Source organism: Propithecus coquereli, unplaced genomic scaffold (assembly GCF_000956105.1).
Source record: "Propithecus coquereli isolate 6110/MARCELLA unplaced genomic scaffold, Pcoq_1.0 Scaffold640, whole genome shotgun sequence".
NCBI lineage: Eukaryota > Metazoa > Chordata > Mammalia > Primates > Indriidae > Propithecus > Propithecus coquereli.
The window spans coordinates 723,617-749,872 of NW_012152397.1; the positions used below are offsets into that span (position 1 = coordinate 723,617).

General features: G+C 36.5%; 1 protein-coding gene across 2 annotated transcripts in view; it reads left to right on the forward strand.

Moving 5' to 3' along the window:
- RABEP1 (rabaptin, RAB GTPase binding effector protein 1) overlaps positions 1-26,256 on the forward strand; it is a 119,134-nt gene that overhangs the window by 80,628 nt on the left and 12,250 nt on the right. Inside the window, exons 5-12 of one of the 2 annotated variants that reach the window (XM_012659910.1) lie at positions 633-752; positions 3,942-4,077; positions 6,210-6,388; positions 9,230-9,361; positions 13,891-14,358; positions 15,618-15,722; positions 18,714-18,830; positions 24,546-24,644. In XM_012659910.1, the coding sequence (XP_012515364.1) occupies positions 633-752; positions 3,942-4,077; positions 6,210-6,388; positions 9,230-9,361; positions 13,891-14,358; positions 15,618-15,722; positions 18,714-18,830; positions 24,546-24,644 (1,356 nt within the window). The remainder of the gene's footprint in view (positions 1-632; positions 753-3,941; positions 4,078-6,209; positions 6,389-9,229; positions 9,362-13,890; positions 14,359-15,617; positions 15,723-18,713; positions 18,831-24,545; positions 24,645-26,256) is intronic. The other variant, XM_012659911.1, reaches the window with a different exon arrangement.

Genomic DNA, 26,256 nt, shown 5'->3' on the forward strand with positions numbered 1-26,256 from the left:
ATTCATTATTAATTAGGTCAAATGTTTATTCTACAAAGTAATAGCTGGCAGAATCAGTGGTTATGTACCAGCATTTTATGTCTGCTCCATTGACTATAGTTTTTGAGGTCATTTTTTAGGTTTTCTAATTTCGATATTAAAAATAAAATAATATTTAAAGTACTTTGTTTAAATAATTGGGTAGAAGTCTTTTTATAGCAACATAATTTTCTAATATTTTAGAAAACACATTGTTCTACTTTGTGTGTTTAAGATATCATCAGCCCTTTCAATATTCATAAGAAATTATGGTCTAATTAACTTTATAACCAGGATTGTAAAAATTATTTATTTGTATTTCCTTTTCTATATGGGATATTTTCTTAAGTGAAAAATGAAATTTGTCCTAGTGAACCCATTTTCCTACTTACTCCTAAATTCTAAATGGAATATTTGGGAAAACTCTGATTATGACTAGACATTCCCTATAATACATTATTTAAAACTTAGATGTGGTTAAATTTTATGAGTGTTAATGGGGTTCCTGGTAGAAATTATTTGTTATACTAACTTTCAACAAATAGAAGAGTCAGAGTTTCTTAGTAAAAGCAATAAATGAGTAAGTTGTAGCATTTAATTCTTTGTAACCATAGGCCCAAGAGGATGCTGAAAAACTTCGATCTGTTGTAATGCCCATGGAGAAGGAAATTGCAGCCTTGAAGGATAAACTGACAGAGGCCGAAGACAAGATTAAAGAGCTGGAGGCCTCAAAGGTTGTGAAACATTGTAATCCATTTACTTTGAACCCAAGATTCTGCCCTACTGCCATGAACAAAATTAAAATCAGTAAGAGGGAAAAAACTGTAATTTAGAATATGCATCTTGAAAATCTTTCTTTTTTTAAAATGTGGAAAACTGCTTTGAGATGGTTTTGCCCTTATGGATATTTTTAATAATCACAATATGCTTTTTCACAAGTGGCTGCTTTGTGATAAAGTTACTGTTCATTTTCTTACCAAAAGGAGACCTGGTCTCATTCGTTTTCTTACCAAGGAAAATAAACTGTTCAAAGTTGACTGTTTTGTGATGCCAGCCCTAGAATTGATCTTATCTTTTAGAGATAATCTAGCTATAGTATGGCTGAATTTGTTGGCCATAAAGATGCAGCAGAGGAAATACAAAGGGAATGTTGAAAATTTTAATAATTAAAAGGAAGTAGGAACAAAAGGAACAATGAAAAAAGGTAAACAAAAGCACAAAATAGGAATGTAAAAATGAATGGGAGGCTGGGCGTGGTGGCTCTCGCCTGTAATCCTAGCACTCTGGGAGGCCGAGGCGGGGAGGATTGCTTGAGCTCAGGAGTTCGAGACCAGCCTGAGCAAGAGCGAGACCCCGTCTCTACTCTAAATAGAAAGAAATTAGCCAAACAACTAAAAATAGAAAAAAATTAGCCAGGCATGGTGGCATGTGCCTGTAGTCCCAGCTACTTGGGAGGCTGAGGCAGGAGGATCACTTGAGCCCAGGAGTTTGAGGTTGCTGTGAGCTAGGATGACCACTATAGCCAGGGCAACAGAGTGAGCCTCTGTCTTGAAAAAAAAAAAAAAAAAAAATTTAATGGGAATGTATCAGTAGTCCTAATAAGTGTAAACTGATACCTAACTTTTAAAAGAGATTATCAGACTAGATTTTAAAAATCTAATTTTAGGGTAGGTGTGGTGGCTCACGCCTGTAATCCTAGCACTCTGGGAGGACCAGGCACTAGGAGTGATTGAGGTTAGGAGTTTGAGACCAGCCTGAGCAAGAGAGAGACCCCCTTCTCTATAAAAAATGGAAAAATTAGCCAGGTTTGGTGATGCTCACCTGTAGTCCCAGTTACTCAGGAGACTGAGGCAGGAGGATCGCTGGAGTCCAGGAATTTGAGGTTGCTGTGAGCTATGATCATGCCACTACACTCTAGAGCAAGACCCTGTCTCAAAAAAAATAAAAAAATAAAATAAATAAATAGTATGCACCAAGAAAACAGAATAATAGACCAGAAAGCCCAGAAATCATCCCACATATATGTGGGAATTTGGTATATGACAGTTGGCATTACAAATTGGGGGAAAGAATGGATTATTAAAAAAATGTTTTTCAAATAATTAGTTAGAAGTACAGAATAAAGTCAAATTAATTTTCTATCTCACACCTTACAAAAATTAATTTCAGTGAATTAAAAGCCTAAGAGTAAAAAGTAAATCTGTAAAACTTATAGATGTTAAAAAAGAGATTATGTTGTTGGGGCTCAAAAAAGATTTCTTAAATAAGACAAGAATATTGACTGAAAGAAAAGTTGACAAATTTTAGCTACATTAGAATATGAACTTCCTTATTAAAAGATATTAATACTACAAAAACTTGAAAAGAGAAGCTATAGACTGTGGGAAGATAGCTATACCTCATAGTATAACTGACAAAAAATTAATATCCAGAATAAAAACAAATTGCCAAGTCTCCAAGTGCCAAATGGTTCAATAGAAAAACAGATAAAGCATATGAGCGATCAGTTCACAAAATAGGAAACAAAATAGTCAAGCTATGTGAAAAGATATTCATCCACACTGGAAATCGGGGAAATGTAAATCAAAGTGGGATGCCTTATTACCCTAACCGTGTTGCAAGTCTTATAGAACAAATTTGGCACATTCACCCCTATTGGAGTATGCAAAACTCTGTTAGGAATTCATTATTAATTAGGTCAAATGTTTATTCTACAAAGTAATAGCTGGCAGAATCAGTGGTTATGTACCAGCATTTTATGTCTGCTCCATTGACTGTATTACCATCAGCTGAATTACTGTCCTCTTCAGGTGTGAGGGAGAGTGCCTCACAATAGTCAGCACTTGGCCATTCTTTGCTAATCTCTTGTGGTTTACTGAAAGCCTTCAGTGAAGCCTCAAATGGTGGCTTAAGTAATCATTTTAGTCTCTGACTAGTATTATGTGATGGTCTAGGAGTAAAGGTAACTGAAAACAGATAATCCAGCTATTTTAAGTTTGGAAAAGTAGAAAGATAAAAGGCATGAAAATGACCTTAATATGAAATTAGACGTAATGATTTGAAAAAGTTGAAAGTTAACTTAAGGGTCAGAATTTAGGATGGACAGTTTGCAAGACAGAGTAAAGTAGTGATGTTATAATACTAGGTTTTCTGGGGCAGGATTGTATTTTATTTTGGTTATAACTTTCAAATATTAGGCTGTATTGTTAAATATTTTGAGTATTATAGTTAATTGTTCAAGAAAAATAAAGCATTTTTTAAAAAGATGTGATTGAAAAAAGTATAATAGTGTTTCTTTTTTGTTTTCCACTGATCCTCCCCTTATAATAGTGTTTCTATACAAACTTGCCTTCAAGTTTGTGTCATTGCAGTGTGAGACTATTTTTTCCATCATGACTTCCCTGTTTTTTACTGCCATGAATATACGTATCTGTGAAAATATCTCCTTTGTATAAATTTAAGGCATTTGGAATTACTTCACCAGAAATCAAAAAAAAGCAAACTTATACGAGTATGGCATAATTTTTATCCTGAGAAATTAACTACTGTTTTAAAAAAGCAAAAGATACCTGGTGTTAGTGAGTATGGGTTAAAACAGGCATGTGCATACATTGCTCTGGCAATTCAAATTGGAACTACCTTTTTGAAAAGCAAGTTACAAAAGGGTTATGTGTAATCTCAATTGTATATTTATTCTGGTGATATGATTATGGATAACATCTACTATTATGTTATTTTCCTAGTTTTTCTATAGGAAGTATATGTTTGTTTTATAATTAAAAATTATAAATGTTAATTTTTGTGAATGTAAATTTATGTGAAAGTAAATGTAAAATTTTTGAAGGCATAGCCAGAACTTACCATTATACCTAAGATAGAAACTGTTGTAAATTTCAATGTAATAGAATTGCATCTTCATTTAGGTTAAAGAACTGAATCATTATCTGGAAGCTGAGAAATCTTGTAGGACTGATCTAGAGATGTATGTAGCTGTTTTGAATACTCAGAAATCTGTTCTACAGGAAGATGCTGAGAAACTGAGGAAAGAATTGCATGAAGGTAAATGTATGTTCTGTATATTTTTATTTCAGTCTCTAAGACAACTGTGTAAGTAAAAATTGATATTGACTAATGACAATAACAGATCCTAAAATACCAAAGTGATATGTTAGTGATTCAGTTTAAGCTTTGTAATTGGTATGAATATTCTCATGAAAAGCTGAAATTGTAAAGACAACTAAAGATTCTTGGATTGTTAATGGCTTCTCTTGCCTCCATGACCTCAGTAATAACATCAAAGGCATAAGCTTTGGGCAGAAAGATAATAAGGGTGGAAATTTCTGTTTAAACTACTTTTGCAGCCACACCCATTTTGATGGAAGTATATTAGCAAAGGTGAAAATGGGAAGGAGAGGGCAATTTATTCTGGAGGCCTTAAGTAACATCCCTGTTTTTAAGGGACAATTTTGATTTCACCAGTCTGGTAGCGGAGTGATGCGCAAATTGTTTTCCAGGGATGGGGAAGAAGGCTTACTTTTTCCCCATTAAAATAAAAATATACTTTTATCTTCAATTCTTTTAGTGATTTCTATATACCTGGGGTTCTTAACTTTTTTTTGTGTCATGGATTCCTTTGGCAGTCTTGTGAAGCCCCCTCAGTATATTTTTGGTATATAAAATACAGTATATTTTTAGTATGTAAGTACAATATATTTTTAGTATATAAAATATATAAGATTACAAAAGAAACCAATTATAAAGCAGTTATCAAGATATTAAAAAATCAGACTTATATAGTAAGTATATAATATACTACTTATAGATGCTAATATCACTTATATAGTAGTAAGTATATAGTAATGTGCTATTTTATTAACACTTGTGCTGTTTTTATTATAATACTTGTGCCATATTATAAAAAGTATTTATAATACTTTTTATTACTTGTGCTGTTTTATTAATACATTAAATTATTGAGATATAATTCATATACCTTGAAATTTACTCTTTTAATGTGTAAAATTCAGTGGTTTTTAATATAGTCACAAAATTGTGCCCCATTACCACTAATTCCAAAATATTTTCATTACCTCAAAAAGAAATCCTCTACCCATTTGCAGCCACTCGCTATCTCTCCTCCTCTAGCCCCTGGCAACCACTAACCTTTCTATCTCTATAGACTTGTCTATTCTGGACTTTCATATGAATGGGATTTTACAACATGTGCCCTTTGGTATCTGGCTTCTCTAAAGGGTTTTAAACTGGAGAGTGATAATATCAGTTTTGCATTTTTAGAAAGTTCAATCTAATAGCAGTATGGAGAACAGAACAGAGAGGGCGCAAGACTGAGGGCAGGAAGGATTAAAAAGGGGCTACTGTTGTAGTTGTCTAAGTCATAAGGGCTTGATCCAAGGCAGAAGTCAGAAGATAGATGTGTCATACTGCCAAGGAGGCAGAATTAGTAGGTCTCTGTCACAGCTGAATATATGGGGATGAGGAAAAGTCAGAAGTATGAGTTGTCTTAGGTTTTTGGTGTGGGTGGCTGGGTGGATAGATCATGCTACCTATTCTTTTTTTAGTAGATGGCTGAGCTGATGAGTATTAGCAATACAGACATTTTACAAAGATTCTTTGACTTATTATGCATGAGAGGTCTACACTAACTGGACCTACGAAAGATTTCTGGATGACAGATTTATCAGAATGTATTAAACAAAAGTAGAAGTGGTTTCTACACTTTTGGCCTTTAGAGCAATGTTTCCCAAAGTATATTTTCTAGAACACTTACTATTTGAGTTGCGTTGTGAAAAAGGGTTTGTTTGTTTTGTCACATAAATTTGGCGAATTTATATCACCTTCCAAGAAAACGTAGATACAATTATGACTCTCAGCTCAGAGTCCTGTAGTAAAGAACTCTTTAAAAATTTATTTAACCTGGGTTTCTAAAAGTTACTGAGCACAAAAATTTTTATTTGGTATGTTCCTATGGACACACTTTGGGAGACCTTGCTTTAGAGCAATGGTGTGGGGATAGCTGCCATTTTCAGCTACAGGTTGCCTCTGGTGCCACTCAAGGACAGAATCCCAGACACATGGACCAGTGGCCAGAACTGTGCTAGTAGCCCTGTGCTAAAGAAATTGCCTACCATTAAAATTCAGTGTTTTTGACTGGGGGGGTGGTTCCTAAACAGTTTGCCATCTCTTGGAACAAGAGCGACAACAACACAACCAGTTAAAACATACATGGCAGAAGGCCAATGACCAGTTTCTGGAATCTCAGCGTTTACTGATGAGAGACATGCAGCGAATGGAGATTGTGCTAACTTCAGAACAGCTCCGACAAGTTGAAGAACTGAAGAAGAAAGATCAGGTGAATAGCAGTTTTGTAGGACTTGTTTGCTTTGTTAAAAACACATCCCCTCCCCCCAACAGGATTGTATTACTTTGCGTATGTTAGAGATTGACTTAGGCTGAAACAAGGTGATGTATGCCATTTTAAAAAACATAATAGCTGTGTTGGAGGGGTTTTGTTTTTCAACTTTAGGAATGGCCTAGTTTGTGGGAAAAAACCGATTTAGAAATGATCTTCATAAACTGCAGGATGCAACAGTGCGTATTTGTGAGAATCTTTCTCTGTAGTGCTGTCCAGTTCTCCGTCGGCTCCTGAGTTGTGTCAGTTCAGGCCAAGGCTTTGGTGATATTGCTCTAAAAACCTTCTTAGGAGGTGACATGATATAGATGGAGAGGTTGAGTGATAGAAAAGGCAAGTGTCCAGAGTGCCGCATACCCAAGATCCTGTTTTCTCCTAATCTTTAAAAAATGTTTTTAAGTTTTATGACTAATACACAATATATTCTCATGTTAAAGTTTTTTTTTGTTTTAAAAACAAAGTGAAATAATAAAGTAAATGTAAAGTAATCAAGTAAAAATCTCCCTTGACATCTACACCTTCCCTTCCCAGAAGTAACTGCTTTTACCAGTTTGGTAGGGAATCTTCCAGAACAGTTCTATGTGTTTATGAGTGTATGTTTACGGTGGTTGCCTCCTACCCCCATATAACTATAGCTAACATGCTGTAAGTATTTATTCTATAGTTTATTTTTGCCGTAAACATTATCCTGGATATATTTTCATATCAGAGTTCTATCTCATTCTTATTAACTGGTAGCATAATTGATTTAATCCTTCTTATAGTTGGCATCTAGGCGGTTCCCCTCCCTGCCCTTCTTTTTGTCATCTCAAATAGTATAACAGCTAATATCCTCAACCATGTTGCATATCTGGGCCAGTATTAGCCTGGGATAGCTACATAAAAGTGTTCACTGCCTTTCTAGGTATTGAAAACAATATTTCAAATTGCCTTATATGACTTACGTTAGATTTTGTTTTTCAGAAGTTTCTTCTTTTTTAAGTTCTTTTTTGTCTCTTAGTTCTGACTCGTTCATCCTGTGTGTAGACACAGTCACCGTAAGGATTCATATTGTAAAGTACGGATACTTGGCTGGGTGCAGTGGCTCAGGCCTGTGATCCTAGCACTCTGGTAGGCTGAGGCAGGAGGATTGCTTGAGGTCAGCAGTCCAAGACCAGCTTGAGCAAGAGCAGGATCCTGTCTCTACTGCTAAAAATAGAAAAATTAGGTGGGCATCATGGCGCGTGCCTATAGTCCCAGCTACTCAGGAGGCTGAGGCAAGAGGATCGCTTCAGCCCAGGAGTTTGAGGTTGCATGAGTTATGCTGACGACACTGCACCCTACCCAGGGCGACAGAGCAAGACTCTGTCTCAAAAAAAAAGTACAGATCTTTTCATGCCTCCCCTGCTGCCCATTAAAGCAGTCTAAACTTTACAAAGATGGTCTTTTATGGCCTTTATGAACATTTATTGAGCTCTTTCTATGTGGTAGCATTGTGCTAACGTTTTATGTGTAAAGCTTTATCTCAAGTGGTTCTCAGAAAGCAAAACTCTCCATATGAGGTAGGGACTACAGTTATACAGTTACTGTGTTATAGATTAGGAAACAGGCTGAGGGGTTAATGGCACATCTGAGGTTTGAGCCAAATCTGATTCCAAAGTCAAAGTATTTAATCACCACCCCGTTCTCCATGTCCCTCACATCTGATGAGCCTACCCATTTTTCATTCATATCAGATTACTCAGTATTTCTCCCACTAACCTGCTTTCCCGTGTCTTTGTCTTTTATATGTGCTTCCTTTCTCCCTGGAACCCTTACCTGTCTCCTCTCACACAACTGGCAAACTTAACTTCCTGGTCTTTAAAAGATACAGCTGAAGTGTTACCTCCTTTGGGCCCCCTTTGCTGGCTCACTCAGATTAAGTCAGTCATTGTTTTTCTCCTTCTATAGAACCTTGTACATACTTGTATTGTGATTATTTGTGTGTTTGTCCTCATTAGACTGTTTTGGAGAGCACTGAAAATATTTTATTCATCTTTGAATTATTATATCAACTTTAATCGTTCCCTTTGTATTTCATGTAACGTTGTACTTGTTTCATTTTCTTTTTTTTTGGAGACAGGGTCTCACTCTGTTGCCCAGGCTAGAGTACAGTGGCATCATAGCTCACCGCAACCTCAAACTCCTGGGCTCAAGCAGTCTTCCTGTCTCGGCCTCTCAAGTTGCTGGGACTATAGGCATGTGCCACTATGCCTGGCTAACTTTTTTACTTTTGTAGAGACGGGGTCTTGTTCTTGCTTAGTCTGGTCTCTAACTCCTGGCCTCAAGCAGTCTTCCCACCTCGGCCTCCCAAACTGTTAGGATTGCAGGCATGAGCCACGGAGCCAGACCTATACTTTTTTCTAATGGATAGATAATGTTATAGCTTTTTCTTACTTGTTTTCTACAATAAACAGAAGGAATATTCTATGTAAATTTTCTCTTCTTAGATCAGTTGAAGGAGGGAGGTTTTGCTTTCTTTTGCTTTGCCACTTTCACACAATATACTTTTCTTGGAAGCTGCTTCCTGATTTCTCCTTTATACCAGGGTTCCTACTTTGCACTTGTGGCATTATGGTATGTTTTCATGACCAGAGGCCCTTCGATTTGATTACAAAACAAATAAGCTTAAGTGTCCAGTTTTCTGTAATCATAAAACTCAAAACAGAGCTTTTATTTGTTTTGAGTGGCTAAAGGACTATACGACTTACTAAGTACATTACCTGGGTAATATGTATGTTTTTTTTTCTTCTTAACCTTTAGGAAGATGATGAACAACAAAGACTCAATAAGAGAAAGGATCATAAAAAAACAGATGTTGAGGAAGAAGTAAAAATACCCGTAGTGTGTGCTTTAACTCAAGAAGAATCTTCAGCCCAGTTATCAAATGAAGAGGTATAGTGAATCTGTAATTAAGATCATTATATATACAATGTCACCATTTTGAGCTTACTCATAATCATCAGTTAATTCTTCATATGGGAAGTATATAACTACTGGAAACTATATAAAATGACAATATTTATTTTCAGTTGTCTTTATGGCATTGTAGGTAGCATCATTTGAAACATGTTGCAGTTTGATTCACTGTCTGAAATAATTAGATGTTCTTTTTTCCAGTGGTTTCAAATTTTAATACATTAAAAGAAATCTTTAAATAATTCTGCAAAATCTTTTTTGATGTGAACTATGCATGTTGCTAATACTTTGAACTTTTTGTTTAAAAGAGATTATCTAAAATGTTGAAACATTGTACTTCCTGTATCACATAGATGAGTATTAAACCGATACTAGGTCTGAAGCCCTGAGAACCTGTGAGTGAGGTTTGACAGATTGTGATGAGGCAGGGTAAAACATTTCAGGTATTGGGAATGAGTAGAGTGGAGACACCGGAAGTATAAGGTGGTGTTCCTAGTGGCCTCATCACCTCTCACCCATAATGTGGCCAGGGCCTCCTCACCTGGTGTCCTGTCTTCAGTCTGTCATGCTCCCTTGCATCCTCAGCATTATTGTCACATTCATTTTCTCAAGTGTAGCTGCAGCAAGGCCACTCCTCTACTCAGAAACCACTACTGACTTCCATACCTACGTAATTACGGTGAATTCCTCAGTCAGACAATTGAGGCCCTTCATTATGTGGATTCCATTTTTAGCCGCATTGCTCATCATCTTGTGCTAGGCTCTCCACCTCTTTGTTGGTCCCTTCATTTGGAATGCTTACTTCCCACTGCATTTCTGAGTATTGAAATCTTTCTACTCATTTTTCAGAAATCATGCTGTTACCTTGTTTTCAATGAAGGAAATGCTGCTTTTATTGCCTTTAGGATAAAAACTAAGGTCCCTAGCTTGGTACACAAGGGCTTTCACACTTGAATGGCCCTTCTAGTCTCACCCACTGCTCTCCACTTCTCTACAGCCAGACTTGGCTACTTACTGTCCATATTTTTGTGCCTTGTTTATTCTGTCCCTGCTCTTTAGATGTTTATGCTCACTTCCCCACCCCCACCTCCTTTCCTGTCCTGGTGAATGAGTTTCAGTTAAATTGAATAGGGGTCTTTTCTTCACTTGCACAGGTATCACGTTTTTGTTTGCTTTGCAGATTTACTCTGAGCCATATATAATCTACTTCCTGGTGGCTTGTATTTCCATGTTTATGGATAATTTGACATTAAAGAAAACTCGAAAAAAAAAAACCTAGTAGTCACTGAAAAGTTCTGCATGTTGTAGTTGTTTTTGTACTTTCTTTGTTTTGGGACATACACTGATGACCACTTGGCCTGATTCTGCTGTGCATGTTTTTAATCGTTAGACTCCCAGGAGAATGCCTCAATTTTTGGGTACAGCCAACTATTATTACATGGTTTTTGCATCATGCAATCATCTACCCAGGAATGTTTGAAAAGCAGGAAAACAGGAAAGGGAGATTTGTTATGATTTACAGAGAAGTATTTTTCTTATTTTTGATTCTGTGTTAACAGATCTGCAGACTTTCAGATCTGGTAGTTTGCAATTTGAATGTTGGATATAATTGCTTTGCGTTGAGAATCATGACACTTTAGCTGTTGGTTTAAAGTTAATATGGAATGTTTGGAAAGTTATATTTATTGCTAAAGATATTTGAAATTTGTAGGACCACATATCTTCTTTAACCTGATACTTAGAATATGCTTTTCTCACTACAAAAGTAATATATGCTCATTATGGAAAATTTGGAAAGTATAGAAAACATCATACAAGATAAAAATAACTGGTAGATAATCTTACCACCCAGAGATAACCATCACTGAAATTTTGGTATGTCTCTTTCTTCTTCCCCCCCTTCTTCTATCTTCTTTTCCAAAGACAGCATATGTATTTCTATTTGTACTTTTTAAACATAATCCAGATTGTCACTATATAATGTTTTAGGTACAATTTTTCCCCTCTTAAATCTACTTTAAAGTTTTGGCACATCATTAAATGTTCTTCCCAGAAATGGCATTTAATGGCTGACAGAATTTCAGCATATAAATGTGCCATAGTTCCTTTAGCCAATTCCCTACTAATTGATTTGTGCCCAGGTTTTAGTTTATCAAGGTGACTGGGTGATGACACAGAGAGGTCAATGCCATTGGAAAAAGTTGTATGTTGCTGGGAGTTCCCCTGGAAACAGAGGCACATGCCACAAGGGCCATATGGGGAAGCACCAGAGCTGGGCAGGAAGTAGAAGCAGGAGCCAGGGAAAGCATGGGCCACAGCTGTCGTTGGGATTTCCCTGGGAAAAGCAAGGCAGAGCAGAGCAAACAGTTTAGGACTGGCCAGTATAGTAATTCTGGCAGGGTTTGGGGCATAGGGGCTGTCCTTAGCTGTTTGGCACCTGGCCCTGAAGGTAGTTTCGGATAGGGGAAATACTGACTTGGAGTGTGAGAGTTAGGCAAAGTAAATGGTTGGGGATATGAGCTTGGGATTGGTTGGTTTGCCTATGAAAGGTATGTTCACAGGAAGGTAAATTGTTTATTATCTGTAGGAATTAGCCCTGCTAGGCACAGTTTCTTCCTAACCAGCAAGGCCCCCAAGAAGTCCAAACATTCTGAAATACAGAAAATAAACAGCATAATTAATGCACTCATAGTCAAGTTGGTTTCATTTTTTACTACTATAAAATTTTCATTATTATATGTCAGAATGCTATTATATGTAATTTTTCCTTTTTCAGAAATCATCATGGATGTATCTGATTTTTTTTTAAGTATACATTCTTAGGAAAACAACTACTGAATTCAAAGACATAAACATTTTTAAGGTATTAGGACATATCGTTGAATCATATTTCAGAAACACCATAATAGTTTATACTCGCGCTAGGAGTATGTGTTTGTTGCACTATTGCCAATATGATGGTCTGGTGTTTTACAAATGGCCCTCACAACTTTTCTATCCCTGTATGTCCCCTCTCAGACAGCACTGTATGTGGTAGCAGTAGATGGTAGATTTATTTGTAAGCTAACAGAATAGGGTCTTATCCCAGTTTTTGTTGGGATACTTATTTGGGACCTTTGCCATAGTCAGCATAATACATACCAGGTTTGTATTCTCAGCTGTCTGAGTTTCACGTGAGTAAAAATCTTTAAAAGACAAGAAACGCAGGAGTTAACATAAAAGTTGTCAACTTTTTATCATACCAAGAATATTTTTAAAACATTTTCAAAGAAGTGAACTGGATTCCATAGTCTCTTCTGGTTCATAAAATAAAGGGCATTTAACAACAAAAAATAGAAAGTATATTATCTTAAAGATAGTCCTTTAAATTTAATAAATTTAGTTTCAAGGAAAACTTTTTACATTTTCCTTGATTTTCTTGTTTCCCCATTAACTATGCAGCTGCATCATGTAATCTCACTGGTTTGCTTTTTGCCTTTGGGAATGTACTGTGCCATATGTTTTTTAAAAAATTCAGATGAAATTCACATAATATAAATTAACCACTTAAGAATACAATTCAGTGGCATTTAGTATAGACAGAGTGTTATGCAACCATCACCTCTGTCTAGTTTGAAAACATTTTCATCACTCCCAAAGGAGATCCCCATACCCATTAAGGATTCCTTTCCCATTTTCCCCTCCCTCTAGCCTCTGGCAGTCACTAGTTGGCTGTATGTCTCTATGGATTTACCTGTTCTGGACATTTCATATGGATGGAATCTTTATGATATGTGACCTTTTTGTCTTCTCTCACTTAGTGTACCACATTTAATGTGTTGATTACACCTTGCTTGCAATTTGGTTTCCAGGATACCACATTCTTCTCATTTCCCTTGTGCTACTCTGGCCACTTCTTTGCCTGTCCCAGAAATGTTAGTATTTCTCAGGGTTCCACCCTCAGCCCTCTTATCCTACGCACTCATGCTAGGTCTTCTAATTTACTGTTGTGATTTTAATTATCAGTATATGATGGTTATTCCCAAGTGTCTTTCTAAAGACTCAGTGTCCCTCTATTAGTTGGACATTTCCACTTTCATATACAGCAGGTGCCTCATGCTTGACATATCCACCACCAAATTGCAGATGACCTTCCCCAACTCTTCGTGTCTGGGCTAAATTCCTGTCCTTGAGCTCCTAGAGCATTCACTGAATAGTTCTAGACTATCATTTTGTCAAATATAGTATTATAATAGCCTGCTTACTTGTTTGTCTTTTTTATGAGACTGTACTCATCTTGAGGTCAGGGATTGTGTGTCTTGCTCACAGTTGTATCCTGAGTGCCTGGTCTAGTGCCCAGCATATAGAAGATAGTCAATAAATGTTTGTTCAGGGATTATATGTAGGTAGCACCTTAATGATTACCATGTGTAATGAATGGTAAAATATATTTATTATAGAGTAGGTTTTCACTTTGAACATACAGAGAATTGTCTAACTTGGCAATATATATTTTGACATTTCAGGAGCATTTAGATAGCGCGCATGGTTCAGTCCATTCCTTAGATGCAGACTTATTGTTGCCATCTGGAGATCCATTCAGTAAATCGGACAATGACATGTTTAAAGATGGACTCAGGAGAGCACAGTCTACAGACAGCTTGGGAACCTCGGGCTCATTGCAATCCAAAGCTTTAGGCTATAACTACAAAGCAAAATCTGCTGGAAACCTGGACGAGTCAGAATTTGGACCACTGGTGGGAGCAGATTCAGTGTCTGAGAACTTTGATACTGCCTCCCTTGGGTCACTCCAGATGCCAAGTGGGTTTATGTTAACCAAAGATCAGGAAAGAGCAATCAAGGCAATGACACCAGAACAAGAAGAGACAGCATCCCTCCTGTCCAGTGTTACCCAGGGTTTGGAGAGTGCTTATGTGTCCCCCAGTGGTTACCGCTTAGTTAGTGAGACAGAATGGAATCTCCTACAGAAAGAGGTAAGTTATCTTTCTCTTTTCCTTTTGCTCACTCTAAGGGATACTGGGTAGCTCTGGAATTTGTTGTTCATTCAGCAGGTGGTGTCTGGAGGCACCTGTTGACAGCCAGTGGATGTTCGCCTATGTCATCTGACCCTCACCATAGTCTGCTTTGGTTGTTGTGAAAGAGATTGTAACTAGCCAGTGGCATCGAGTGTGAACTTCTCCACCTGATGTTACACCTCTGAAGTTGAAGCAACCTGCCTGACTAGCATTGATGAGTTTTTCAGTAATCTGAATTTGGTTTGCTTTGCTGTTTTCTATGATCTCCATGCATTCCAGGATTCACACCCTTTCATCTTTCCTTTAGATCTAAAGTGCAAGTGCTTGTCAGCTGTTGATGCTGCGAGTGAGTCTACGGAGGGGTTGGAAAATATAGGAGAGAAAAGAAGGCAGTCTTCAATGAGGTTAATTGTCCTCCTTGTAGAACTTGTAAACTCAGAGGAAAGATTAGGAGATAAGCTTAAATATGTATTTGCATAGTGCTTTACAGATTACAAAGCCCTTTCCTGTACCTGACCTCTTTGAGCTTCATGATCATAATGAGGCAATCAGGGCATGATTATCCCCAATTTAGAGATGAGGAAGCTGGCTCAGAAAGATCAAGTGAGTTGCTTGAGTGTTCCCCTTGACTTAGTGGCAAAACCTGACTTCCAGTGCTTTCCTTTACTCAGGGCTGCTTCTCTTTAAAGAAGCTGTTGGTTAGTAAGTGGAATAGGTTACTAAGTCAGAAGGAAAGTATTCTAAAACAACAACAACAAAAACTATTCTCATTAGTCTTACGTACAATATATGTGAGAAGGGGATACTTAATAGTTTCATACCTATTTTGTCATCGGAGCTAGTAAAATTGTGAATTGGCACTGGTTTTGTTTTTTTCCTTCTCATTGGTCAGACAGTATTAATATAAGTTTTAAGTGCCATGGCGTAAAACCCTTTGCTTGCTTTGTGCTTTTTCTTAAATGTGGTGTTTTTATGGCCATTAGCCTTTTGGTGATAAGTTGTTTCCCTTGTTTTCCTATCATACATGTACTAGATTTTATGACTTTTAATCAACCCTAATATTATAACTTTTTGCCTGAAATCCTTGAAGAAATTGTTTACTCCTTGATCTACCTTGAGTAACATCGGTAAGACTATGCATGTGTACCTCTAGTATGTGATGTAGAATTATTAATATTTTGTTCTACGTAATAAGAGGTAATTTTGGTGTCCTTTAGGTGCATAATGCTGGAAATAAACTTGGTAGACGTTGTGATATGTGTTCTAATTACGAAAAACAGTTACAAGGAATTCAGATTCAGGAGGCTGAAACCAGAGACCAGGTGAGTTTCTTTTCGATGGGCCAAATTGGTGATCTGTTGTACTTTTCATTGGAGATGCAGAATCAATTGTCTTCCCATCCACATTTGCATTAGGAAAGTATATCCATCATCTTCTCTTCTGAATTTGTTTGTGAAAAAAAAAAGTTATGAAATAATCTGCTACGTTCAGTGGCAGTTGCATTTGCAGTGGGTGCTAACTAGGACTCTGCTCTTGCGTGTCTGTGCTCTGTTAAGTTGCATCAGCACACGGGGCAGCCCATCGCCTAAAGGAGTATGGCTTCATTTCTCCCACCGTGCCCCTTCCGCCCAAGGTCCACAAGTGAAGTTATATTATACACATGGAAGGTACTTTATGATTTAGAGATTTGAGGAGATAAGAGGTTAACTATTGCCTCTAATAGAATAAAAGCTTTATTGAATGTTGTATTAATCAGTATTTGGAATATTCATAGTTTGTTGCCCACTGCTTGTCATAAATTTATCAAATCAAGGTTAATTTATCCGGTCAGAGAAATTAAGTGTTGGTGGATTTGGTATGCCGAGATTGATAAGTCTGAAGTACTTTTTCAAGTAATGTTTAATAATGGGTATCTTGATAACATTTAGGAAATAATGTAGAATTTCATGGGAGTAGGCTTGCGAAAGTATATGTAGGAAAAAGATATATATTTTTTAATCTTTCTAAATTGTTCTTTGGTTGGTATGAAGATTGTTCCCTTAGTCTTCAAAAGTATTTTAAGCAGATTAAAATGATGGTTTAATTTTTTCAAATGTCATTGGTGCTGAGTTCCTTCATCTACTGTTTGCTTTTTCATAGTTTGTTCCCAGGTAAATTTCTAAAGGTATTTGTAAAACTAATATAGATGGCCTTTGATAGCGTGGTGTGGGTGGGCTATCTTGGATTCCGTAGACATATCAGTGTCATGCTTCATCAGTACCTGGCATTTTCCTGGGTCCTGGGGATTCAGATGCAACTAGAACACAGTTACTGCCCATAAGGAACTTTTAGCGTTGCCTCAGTTCAGTATGGTTTGTTACTGTAGATGTACACGTGTAACTAGAGGAGGGGCGTTTAACTTAACTGTGGTGTCAGGAAAGGTAACACTTCAGCTAAGTTTGTTTTAGAGCCTGGATAAAAAGTAGTCAGGAAAAGAAGTTGGGAAAGGGTGTTCAAGGAGAGAAAAGACGTACAAAGGAACAGAGTTATGAAAGAAAATGATGTGTTCTAGGAAATATGAGTAGTTCATGTGGCTGGGCATAGAAAACAATTTGTGTTATAAAATAATGGGAGAGGAATCTGCAAAGGAAGGCATGAGATCATTGATGGAGGCGTGCTGATTGAAGGGGTTTAAATTTTACCCTGAAGACTTTGGGAGACATTCAGGGCTTTTAAGTTGGGAAATTATGTGATTTCACTTTTATTAAGTCATTAAATATGAAATGTCCAATTCCGAATCAAAAGTGTATTGTGTTATATCTCAAACAAGAAGCAGTACAATTAATCAAAGTACGCGCCTAAACTATCTACACGGTTTTGCCATGTTAAGGGTAGCTTGTTTATGCCAGCACAAAAAAGCCTGTGAGAGCGAGTGGCCATGAAATCTTGAAAGGCGTTTGCCACAGCTTGTTGAGAATTGAATATTTTTCCTTGTAAGAAGTAGTCCAAAGCCTGGAAGAAGTGGTAGTCAGTTGATGCAATGGTGAATATGGTGAACGACAAAGAGATTCCAAGCCCGGCTTCTGTAGTTGGAGCAGTGTTGTTTGTGTGACATGTGATGGAACGTCGTCTTCCAAGAGATTTGGCCTGTCTCTGTTGACCAGTATCGGTCGCTTAATTGCAAACATCCTCATCATTTCATCCAGTTGTTTGCAGTAGATATCTGCTCTAATGGATTGACCTGGTTTCATGAAGCTGTAGTGGATGATTCCAGCACTGGACCCACCAAACAGACACCATTAGCTTTTTTTTGATGACTATTTGGTTGTGGACTGTGTTTCAGCACTTCATCTTTATCCAGCCATTGTGCTGGATGTGATTGTCAGAAAGAATCCATTTTTCATCACATGTAACAATACAGTGTAGAAATGATTCACCTTTATGTTGCGACAGCAAAGAAGGCAAGCTTTGAGATGATTTCTCTTCTGACACTTATTTTATTCATTTAGAACCCATCTGCCCAGCTTCTTTCCTTTGCCGATTTGTTTCAAATGGTCCAATATTGTTGGACTAGTAACGTCAAACCTTGCTGCTAATTCATGCATAGGTTGAGATGGATTCTCTTCCACTATAGCTTTCAGCTCATCATTATCTACCTCAGGTTGCCCATGTGGCTCATTTTCAAGATTAATATCACCAGAATAGAACCTCTCAAAACATTGTACTGTGTGTTCATTAGCCACATCCTTCCCAAACACTTCATTGATATTTCGAGCTGTCTGCTCTGCATTGGTTCCATGATGCAACTCATATTACAGAATAACATGACATTTTGACTTATCCATGGTTTCACAAAAATTGCTCTAAAAAATACTGAAAGATAATCACAAGCCAAAACGTGCATTTGCAAGACTGAGGATGTACCTTCACAATAAAAATAAAACAAGAAATGTCAAAGTGAAATGTCAGAGATATCAACTGTCAAACTTAGTACTTAAAGAAGTTGGACATTTCATACTTAATAACCTAATATATTATAAAATTTATAGTGTTAGGATGGATTGTAGATTGGAGGCCAAAGCCATGGCCTAAAGGACCCACGGGGAGAAGTAGGTATTTTCAGATGAGATAATGTTGATCAGAACTGATTTCTTAACTGTAAAGCACAGTACACTTGAGGTCATTTATTTCATTTCTTTCTGAATTGACCAATCTATTATGTTTCTCAGAAAAAAAAAGTTAGAGATTTTTAAAAATGGTGGAGTTAGGAATTCTTTTAAAATTTATGAAAGAATTCTGATTTTAACTTCTAATTGACCTTTTAAATTACATAGGTGAAAAAACTACAGGTGATGCTCAGGCAAGCAAATGACCAGTTAGAGAAGACTATGAAAGATAAACAGGAGCTGGAGGACTTCATAAAGCAGAGCACTGAAGATTCGAGTCATCAGGTAAATGAGGGCTTTTAGAATGTGACCCATGGGGAATGACTGGGTTTTTTAAATAAAAAATTTGAAAAATTCAGCTATGTGTGGTGGCTTGTGCCTGTAGTCCCGGCTACTTGGGAGGCTGAGGCAGGAGGATTGCTTGAGCCCAGGAGTTCAAGGCCACAGTGAGGTATGATTATGCCTGTGAACAGCCACTGCACTCCAGCCTGTGCAACATGGTGAGACTCTGTCTCTTAAAAAAAAAAAAAAATTTAAAAACGTAGTCATGTTTCTTTTGCCCTGAAGATTTGGAATTTTATTTTCTCTCAGGTACAGATCTCTTTCTGATCTTTCTGTGGTATCTCTTTTATAAGTTTTTTTTCATATAACTTTTGAAATGGTCAGTGAATGACAGGAGGCTCTGATTTTCTTTTCTCCTTTTACTTTTATTAGTTAGGTTTTTGTATTTTACAAGAAATTTGCTGACAAGAAAGATACCAATTATTTTCTTTTAAGCTTTTTGAAAGTGTAGCATACATAGAAAAAAACCAAACATACACAGATATACCAAACATACCAGAACTAACATCTGTGTACCACCATTGAGATCAAGCAATAGAACATTAGCCAGTACCTCAAAAGCCCTCACTTTCCCCCTGCACCTACAACCTTCTTCTCATAGGTAATCACTTCCCTAACTTCTGACACCATTAGATTAGTCTGTTTTTTAATTTGGAAAAATAAAGTCATATGGTATGTATGCTTTTGTGTCTGTCTTCCTGAATTCAGCAGTGTGAGATTCCTATTCGTGGTGCATGTAGTAATTTGTTCATTTTTATCATTGTATAGTTATACTGTGGTATGGGTATATCACAATTTATCTGTCCTAATGTTGATGGATGTTTTAGTTGTTTCCATTTCTAGGATATTATGAATAATGTTACTTTGAAATTTCTGTATCAGGTTTGGTGGACATACTTCTGCTGGGTATTTTTCTAGGAGTGGAATGCCTGGGTCAAAATGTTCAAAACATATATTGAAAATGCCAAACAGTTTTCCAGAGTGGAAGTGTCAGTTTGTATTCCCACCAGCAATGTATGAAAAGAATTCTTGTGGGTCCAAGGTCTTCATTTTGCTAGTTATTAAATTATAGCCATTTTGGTAGGTGTGTAGCATTAGTATTTCATTGTGGCTTAGTTTGCACTTCTCTGATGATGATCATTGAAGTTATTTAGCATTTTTCACATTTATTGGCCATTGGGATATTTTGTTTGTGAGTTTCCTGCTTAAGTCTTATGCTTATTTTTCTGTTGAATTGTCTGTTTTACTTTTTTAAAAAAGTTGATTTGTAGATATTCTTTGTATAATCTTAGAGCCTTTTAGTGAAATGTGTTGCAGATATGTTCTCCTCAGTAGCTTATGTTTTTATTAATGAAGTCTTTTGATAAACAGAAGTTCTTAATTTTAATGTAAATGTATTGATCTTTTCTTTATGGTCAGTAAATTTTCTCCTGTTTTTAAAAGAATATTTTTTTACTTTGGAGTTATGAAGATATTCTCATATATTATCATTTAGAAAGAAGCTTTATTGTTTGTAGTTTACATTTACATTACATTTACATTATCTAAAATCCATTTAGAACTGATTAATACACATACATACATACACACAATGTAGATAATGGTAAAATTTATTTTTTTCTTATGGATAACCAGTTTCTGTACCATTAGTGAAAAGATTACCTTTTCCCTATTACTCTGCAGTGTCATATTTCTCGTCTATCAAGTGACTATATATGTATGGGTTAGTTTGAGGACTGTCTTCTGTTTGATTGGTCTGTTTGTCTATTTTTATACCAAATTCTACACTGTGATTTGTGTGAAATAAAATTTTCACTTGGTTCTTCTTTTTTTTTCGGAAACAGAGTCTCGCTCTGTTGCTCTGGGTAGAATGCAGTGGCATCAACATAGCTCACTGCAAGCTCAAACTCCTGGGCTCAAGCCATCCTCTTGCCTCAGCTTCCCAAGTAGCTGGGACTATAGGCATGCACCACCATGCCTGGCTAATTTTTGTATTTTTTGTAGAGACAGGGTCTCACTTTTGCTCAGGCTGGTCTCAAACTCCTGAACTCAAGCTATCCTCCTGCCTTGGCCTCCCAGAGTGCTAGGATTACAGGCATGAGCCACCATGCCCAGCCCACTTGGTTCTTTTTTTCATGTTTTTATTTCTCTCTTGAGAGCTATCTTTTTATTTGTTTCAAAAGCATTTACCTTTACCTCATGGAGCATAGTTGTAATAGCTACTTAAAAGTCTTTGATTCCAACCTGGGCCATCATGGGTTTGGCATTTGTTCATTTTCTTTCCTCCTGAGAATTGGTCACATTTTTCCTGGTTCTTTCTATGTCAGGTACTTTTATACTGTGTCCTGGGAATTATGGATTTTATTGCGAGACTCTGGGTTCTGTTAAAATCCTCTTGAGAATGTTTATGTTTTTGTTTTTCTGTTTTAGCAGGCAGTTAACCTGATTAGGTACAGTTCCCAAGTTCTGTTTTGCCTTCTACCAGTGATAGTTCTAATGCCAATTCAGTTTTAAAAGCCTTTGCTCTGTGGCTTTGGGTCTGTCCTTGTATGTGTAGCTCAGAGATGAGTGTGGGACTTGTGCTAATTCATATGCAGAATTAGGAGATCCTTTCCTAGAGCACTCCTCTCTGAGATTTTCCCTATACTAACTGACTCACAGGAACCCTGTTTCTGGGCCAGCGGCCAGCAAGATTTACCTTCTGTACTGCTACAACTGTTAGAGTTTCACAACTGGGGCTGCCCTCAGGTCAATGCTGTTGAGACAGTAGGAGAGAAGAATAAATGAACAGGAAACTAACTCCTGTATGAATTGCTTCTGGTTTTGATTTCCCTCCCCAATCTGTCTGCTTTTGTTTCCTTTTCAGAGTCCTAAGGTATTTTGTCCAGAGTGTTTAGTTGTAATCAGAGAGAGAGAGGCCATAGTGGGCTTAGTCCATCTTGGACAGCACCAGAAGTCTCAATTCTCTTACATTTTTGTTTATCAGACATATCTTTTCCTTTCCACTTCATTCAAGAAGAATACTTTTGCTAGGTGTAGAATTCTCAGTACTTACGTTATTTTCTTTCAGCACTTTGAAGTTATTATTCCATTGCTTCTGGCTCAGCTATCTGTCTTATTCTTGCTCCTTTGAAGGTAAAATGTTATTTTTTCCCTGGCTATTTTAAAGATGTTCTTTTTGTCTTTTGTTTTTAGCAGTTTTGCTGTGCAATGCTTAGGTGTATTTTTCTTCATGTTTTTTCTGTTTGGGCTTCATAGAATTCTTGCATTATAATTGGACAATTCTCAGCCATTATGACTCTTTTAAAAACTTGTGTTTATTGAGATACACACAGTAAAGTGCACAAATCAAGTGTACGATTCGATGAATTTTTAACGTGAAAAATTTTACCACAGTAATCTTCATCCAGATCAAGATGTAGAACATTTTTAATATACTGCTGCCCTTTCCTAGTCAGTAAATACCCCATCTACGTATACATAGAGGTAACCTCCTCTTCTGCCTTTTAACACTGTGTTTTAGTTTTGCTTGTTCTTGAACTTAATATAAATGAAATCATAAAATATGTAGCCTTTTGTGTTTAATCTGTTTGATCATCATTAGAATCTTTGAGATTCATCTGTGAGATTCATGCATATTGTTTGGTGTGGCAATATTTATTTTTTAATGCTTTGAATATTCTCTTACTTGGATATACCATTATTTGTTTATACTACAGTTAAGGGACATTTGTGTCTAGTTTTTGGCTATTGTAAATTTTCTATGAATATTCTTGTAAATGTCTTTTGATGGCCATGTGGACTCATCACTCTTGAAAATATATAGGAATGAAATTGGGAGTTTCTTACATAGGCCTGATTTTTAACTCTAGTAGCTATTTCCATTGGCCATTAATTTCTTTGGCCATTTATTCATGTTAAACCTCATTATGTCTATATGCTTTTTAACCTCTCTTCTGTATTTTCCATCTTTTTGTCTATATTTTCTTCAAACTATCTTTTAGTTCACTAATTTTTTCTTCAAATTGATCTTATCTGTAAGCCCATCCATTCAATTTTTAATTTAGGTAAATGGTTTTTTCAGTTTATTGTTTGCATTTGGCTATTCTTCATTGTTTCCAGTTCTCTGGCAATTCTAAATACTGTCTTTTAAATCTTTGAACAGATCAAGTCACATAGCTGAATTTATTGTAGACCTGTTTTATTGTCCATTTTGTTTTTTATTGTGCATTTTTATTTAAGTGCTGGATGTTGTATGTAAAAGATTGTGAAATAATATAAAGCTTAAGATAATGCCATTTCCCTTACGAGAGGTAGGCAACTAGTAGTATTAACAATTCTGAATCATTTTAATCCAGTTATAGGAATCGAGATTATATGAAGTTAGGAAGGTTGGATTATTTATAATTCTTTTCCTTTCCCCAGGGTGTGACCCTTTTTGGGGACTCAACTCAAAGTGCAGGATGTTTACCAGGGGTCCTTTTTCTTGGTGGTTCCTGGACTCTTTTGCCAGTCTATCCTAGGGTTCTCACACCCTGCTCAGCATCTCACTGTCACATCTATTTCTTTTGGCACATGTTGCTAGGAAACAGTTCCAGATGCTTCATTTCATTCTCCATGTGTCCTCATCCTGGTCCTTTTCTCTGTGGTTCTTTTTTCCTCCGTTAGTTCTCCAGTGCCTTCTAGTAGATATATTTTATTTTTGTACCGTTTTTATAATTCTCAATAGCAGAGTTGGTTCACTTACCTAATTTGCCACTATTGGAAGCAGAATTATGATAATAATTATTTTTTAAATGTCTAAATAAAATTATTTCCATTTATATTGTAATTTTTATGTATAAGTCATCAATTTTCAACTAAACCCCTGCTCAGGAACGTTAAAACTAATTCAAGGAAGTTTAGAGTTCAATGGTGTTATTCATATATATATTACTCTTAAGTAAACCATCTTACAAGATTGTAGCTAGTTCAGAAAATATTGATTTATTGTTTAAATGTGTGCTTTTTTTGTGTGGACAGGGTTTCAATTTTTTATTGATTTTTCCCCCCCTCTTTAAAAAATCTATGGCTGAGTCCCATGGCTTATGTCTGTAATCCCAGCACTTTGGGAGGCTGAGGCTAGAGGATCACTTGAGGCCGGGAGTTAGAGACCAGCCTGGGCATCATAGCAAGACCCTGTCTCTAAAAAAAAAAAAAAATAGAAAAAATTAGCCAGGCACGTGCCTGTAGTCTCAGCTATTTGGAAGGCTTGAGGCAAGAGGATTGCTTTAGCCCAGGAGTTTGAGGTTGCAGTGAGCTGTTAATATGATGCTACTACACTCTAGCCTGGTCAACAGACTGAGACCCTGTCTCAAAAAAAAAAAAAAAATCTAGCACTAGGTAACATGAGTTAATATCTGCCTAGAGACACATATAATGCTGTTTGTTCATGTATGGCAGCACATGACTCAGAGCTTTGGTGTACTGCCTTGTCTTATCTGAAAGGCTGAGGCTTTTGCACACAGCAGACGTATATATCTGTTGAAGGAGTGATGAGTGATTAGCATGAGCTAATAAAATATCAATTCTGGGCACTAAATAATCAGGAGAGGGAAGAGTTAGTTTTAGAATTAACCAATTTCCTAACCTGTTTTCTATGTATGCATTTTTTAAAAGATCTCTGCACTTGTCCTAAGAGCCCAAGCATCTGAGATCTTACTTGAAGAATTACAACAAGGGTTTTCCCAGGCAAAGAGGGATATTCAGGAACAGATGGTAAGTTAACATTTTAAATAAATGATTACTATGTTATATATACTCCTTTTTGTTCTATATTACATCATCTTTGATATGACTTTATCACTCTGTCCAAAGTGTGGCTACTGTTATGTTCTCCAGTGCCTATAGAACATTAGTAATGGGCAAAATATTATAAAGACATTATTCCTTTTATAAACCTACCTCCTAACCAAAAAAGAGTTTTTTCCATCTTTAACTTCATTCATTTTTCTGATTTGGGAAGCCTAAACAGAATAAACTATGGACCAACATTTAATTTTCAGTTTCAAATATGAGCTAAATAATTGAAATCTCTGAGAGCCCTAGCTGGTACAGGCTTTAAACAGTTGTGCTTTTCTTGGATGGCTGATTTACTTAGAATAACCTTGTTAATTTCATAGGGATTATTAAAAAAACATGCGACTGTTGTGGTGCTGGGGAACTTCCAGAGGGCCATCAATTCCGAGAGGGATGGGGGCAGAGAGCATCTTGGGCAAGGGCTGGCTGGAACCTCTGTACAACAGTTCCCCAGGTGTGGGCCTCCCTCCTCACCAGTCTACCTATGTTTGCCTTGTTCTTCCTTTTTCTCAAAATTGGAGCCCTGCATCTGATAGCCTTGCATAAATTCTAGCAGAGTTGTCCTGCTGTGATGGTCCTACAAAGCTGCCTCTTACCCAGCTCTTTCTGGGATGACAGTTAAAAAAAACAAAAACAAATAAACAAAAATTCCTCGGGTAGAATGGTGATGGCTTATTTTCGATTAGTATTTTTGGTTAGTATATGAATGGCCTTTGAGCTGATCCCTCAATCCTAGACTTGGTCTGCTGGGGAGCCTCTCATCCTAATCATTGACCAGAGACTTTCATATCTTTTCTCTAATTAGAGAATACAAAATAATAACATTGGCCTAAAAGTTACAGTTACAGGCTGATAAAGTTTCATAGTATTGAGCCTCCTCCACTCCTTTGGCCCCTTACATCTTGTCTTTTAAAACCCATTTTCCTTTGCAAACACTTGAAGTTGATTCCACTTAAAATGAATGTGTGCGAGTGTCGTTGGAGAATTGTTGAAATTAAGGCTGAGGTACTATGAACTCTAATACTTTACCATTTTGTTGAAATTACTATGAATAGTTTTTATGCTAAGCAAGAGAAACTCAATTTCTTAGGCCCCTCCAGAGAAGAATGTTTATGGTAGGGGTTGGTATCTTAATATTTTCCTCTAACTTTTTATTTTGAAAAATTTCAAACTGAAAGAGAAATAGGAATCAACACTTGTAAGACCTTCACTTAGATTCACCAGTTGCCAATATTTTGCCACATAAGTATGTACTTGTACTTGCTCTCTGTCTCTCTCTTTGTACATATGTAGGTGTATTATGTGTGTGTATGCATGTATGTTTTGGTTTGTGTTTTAGCTGGACTATTTGGAATTAAGTTATAGACATCATGACATTCATAAATATTTGAGTATGTATTTCCTAAGAACAAAGAATTTGTTTTAATTTTAAGGATTATTACGTCCTTAAAATTTAACCAGTTGTCCCCAAAAATCCATGATTGTTTTTCATTGATGGTTTTTATTTTTTTGTTCTTTTTTTTTTTTTTTT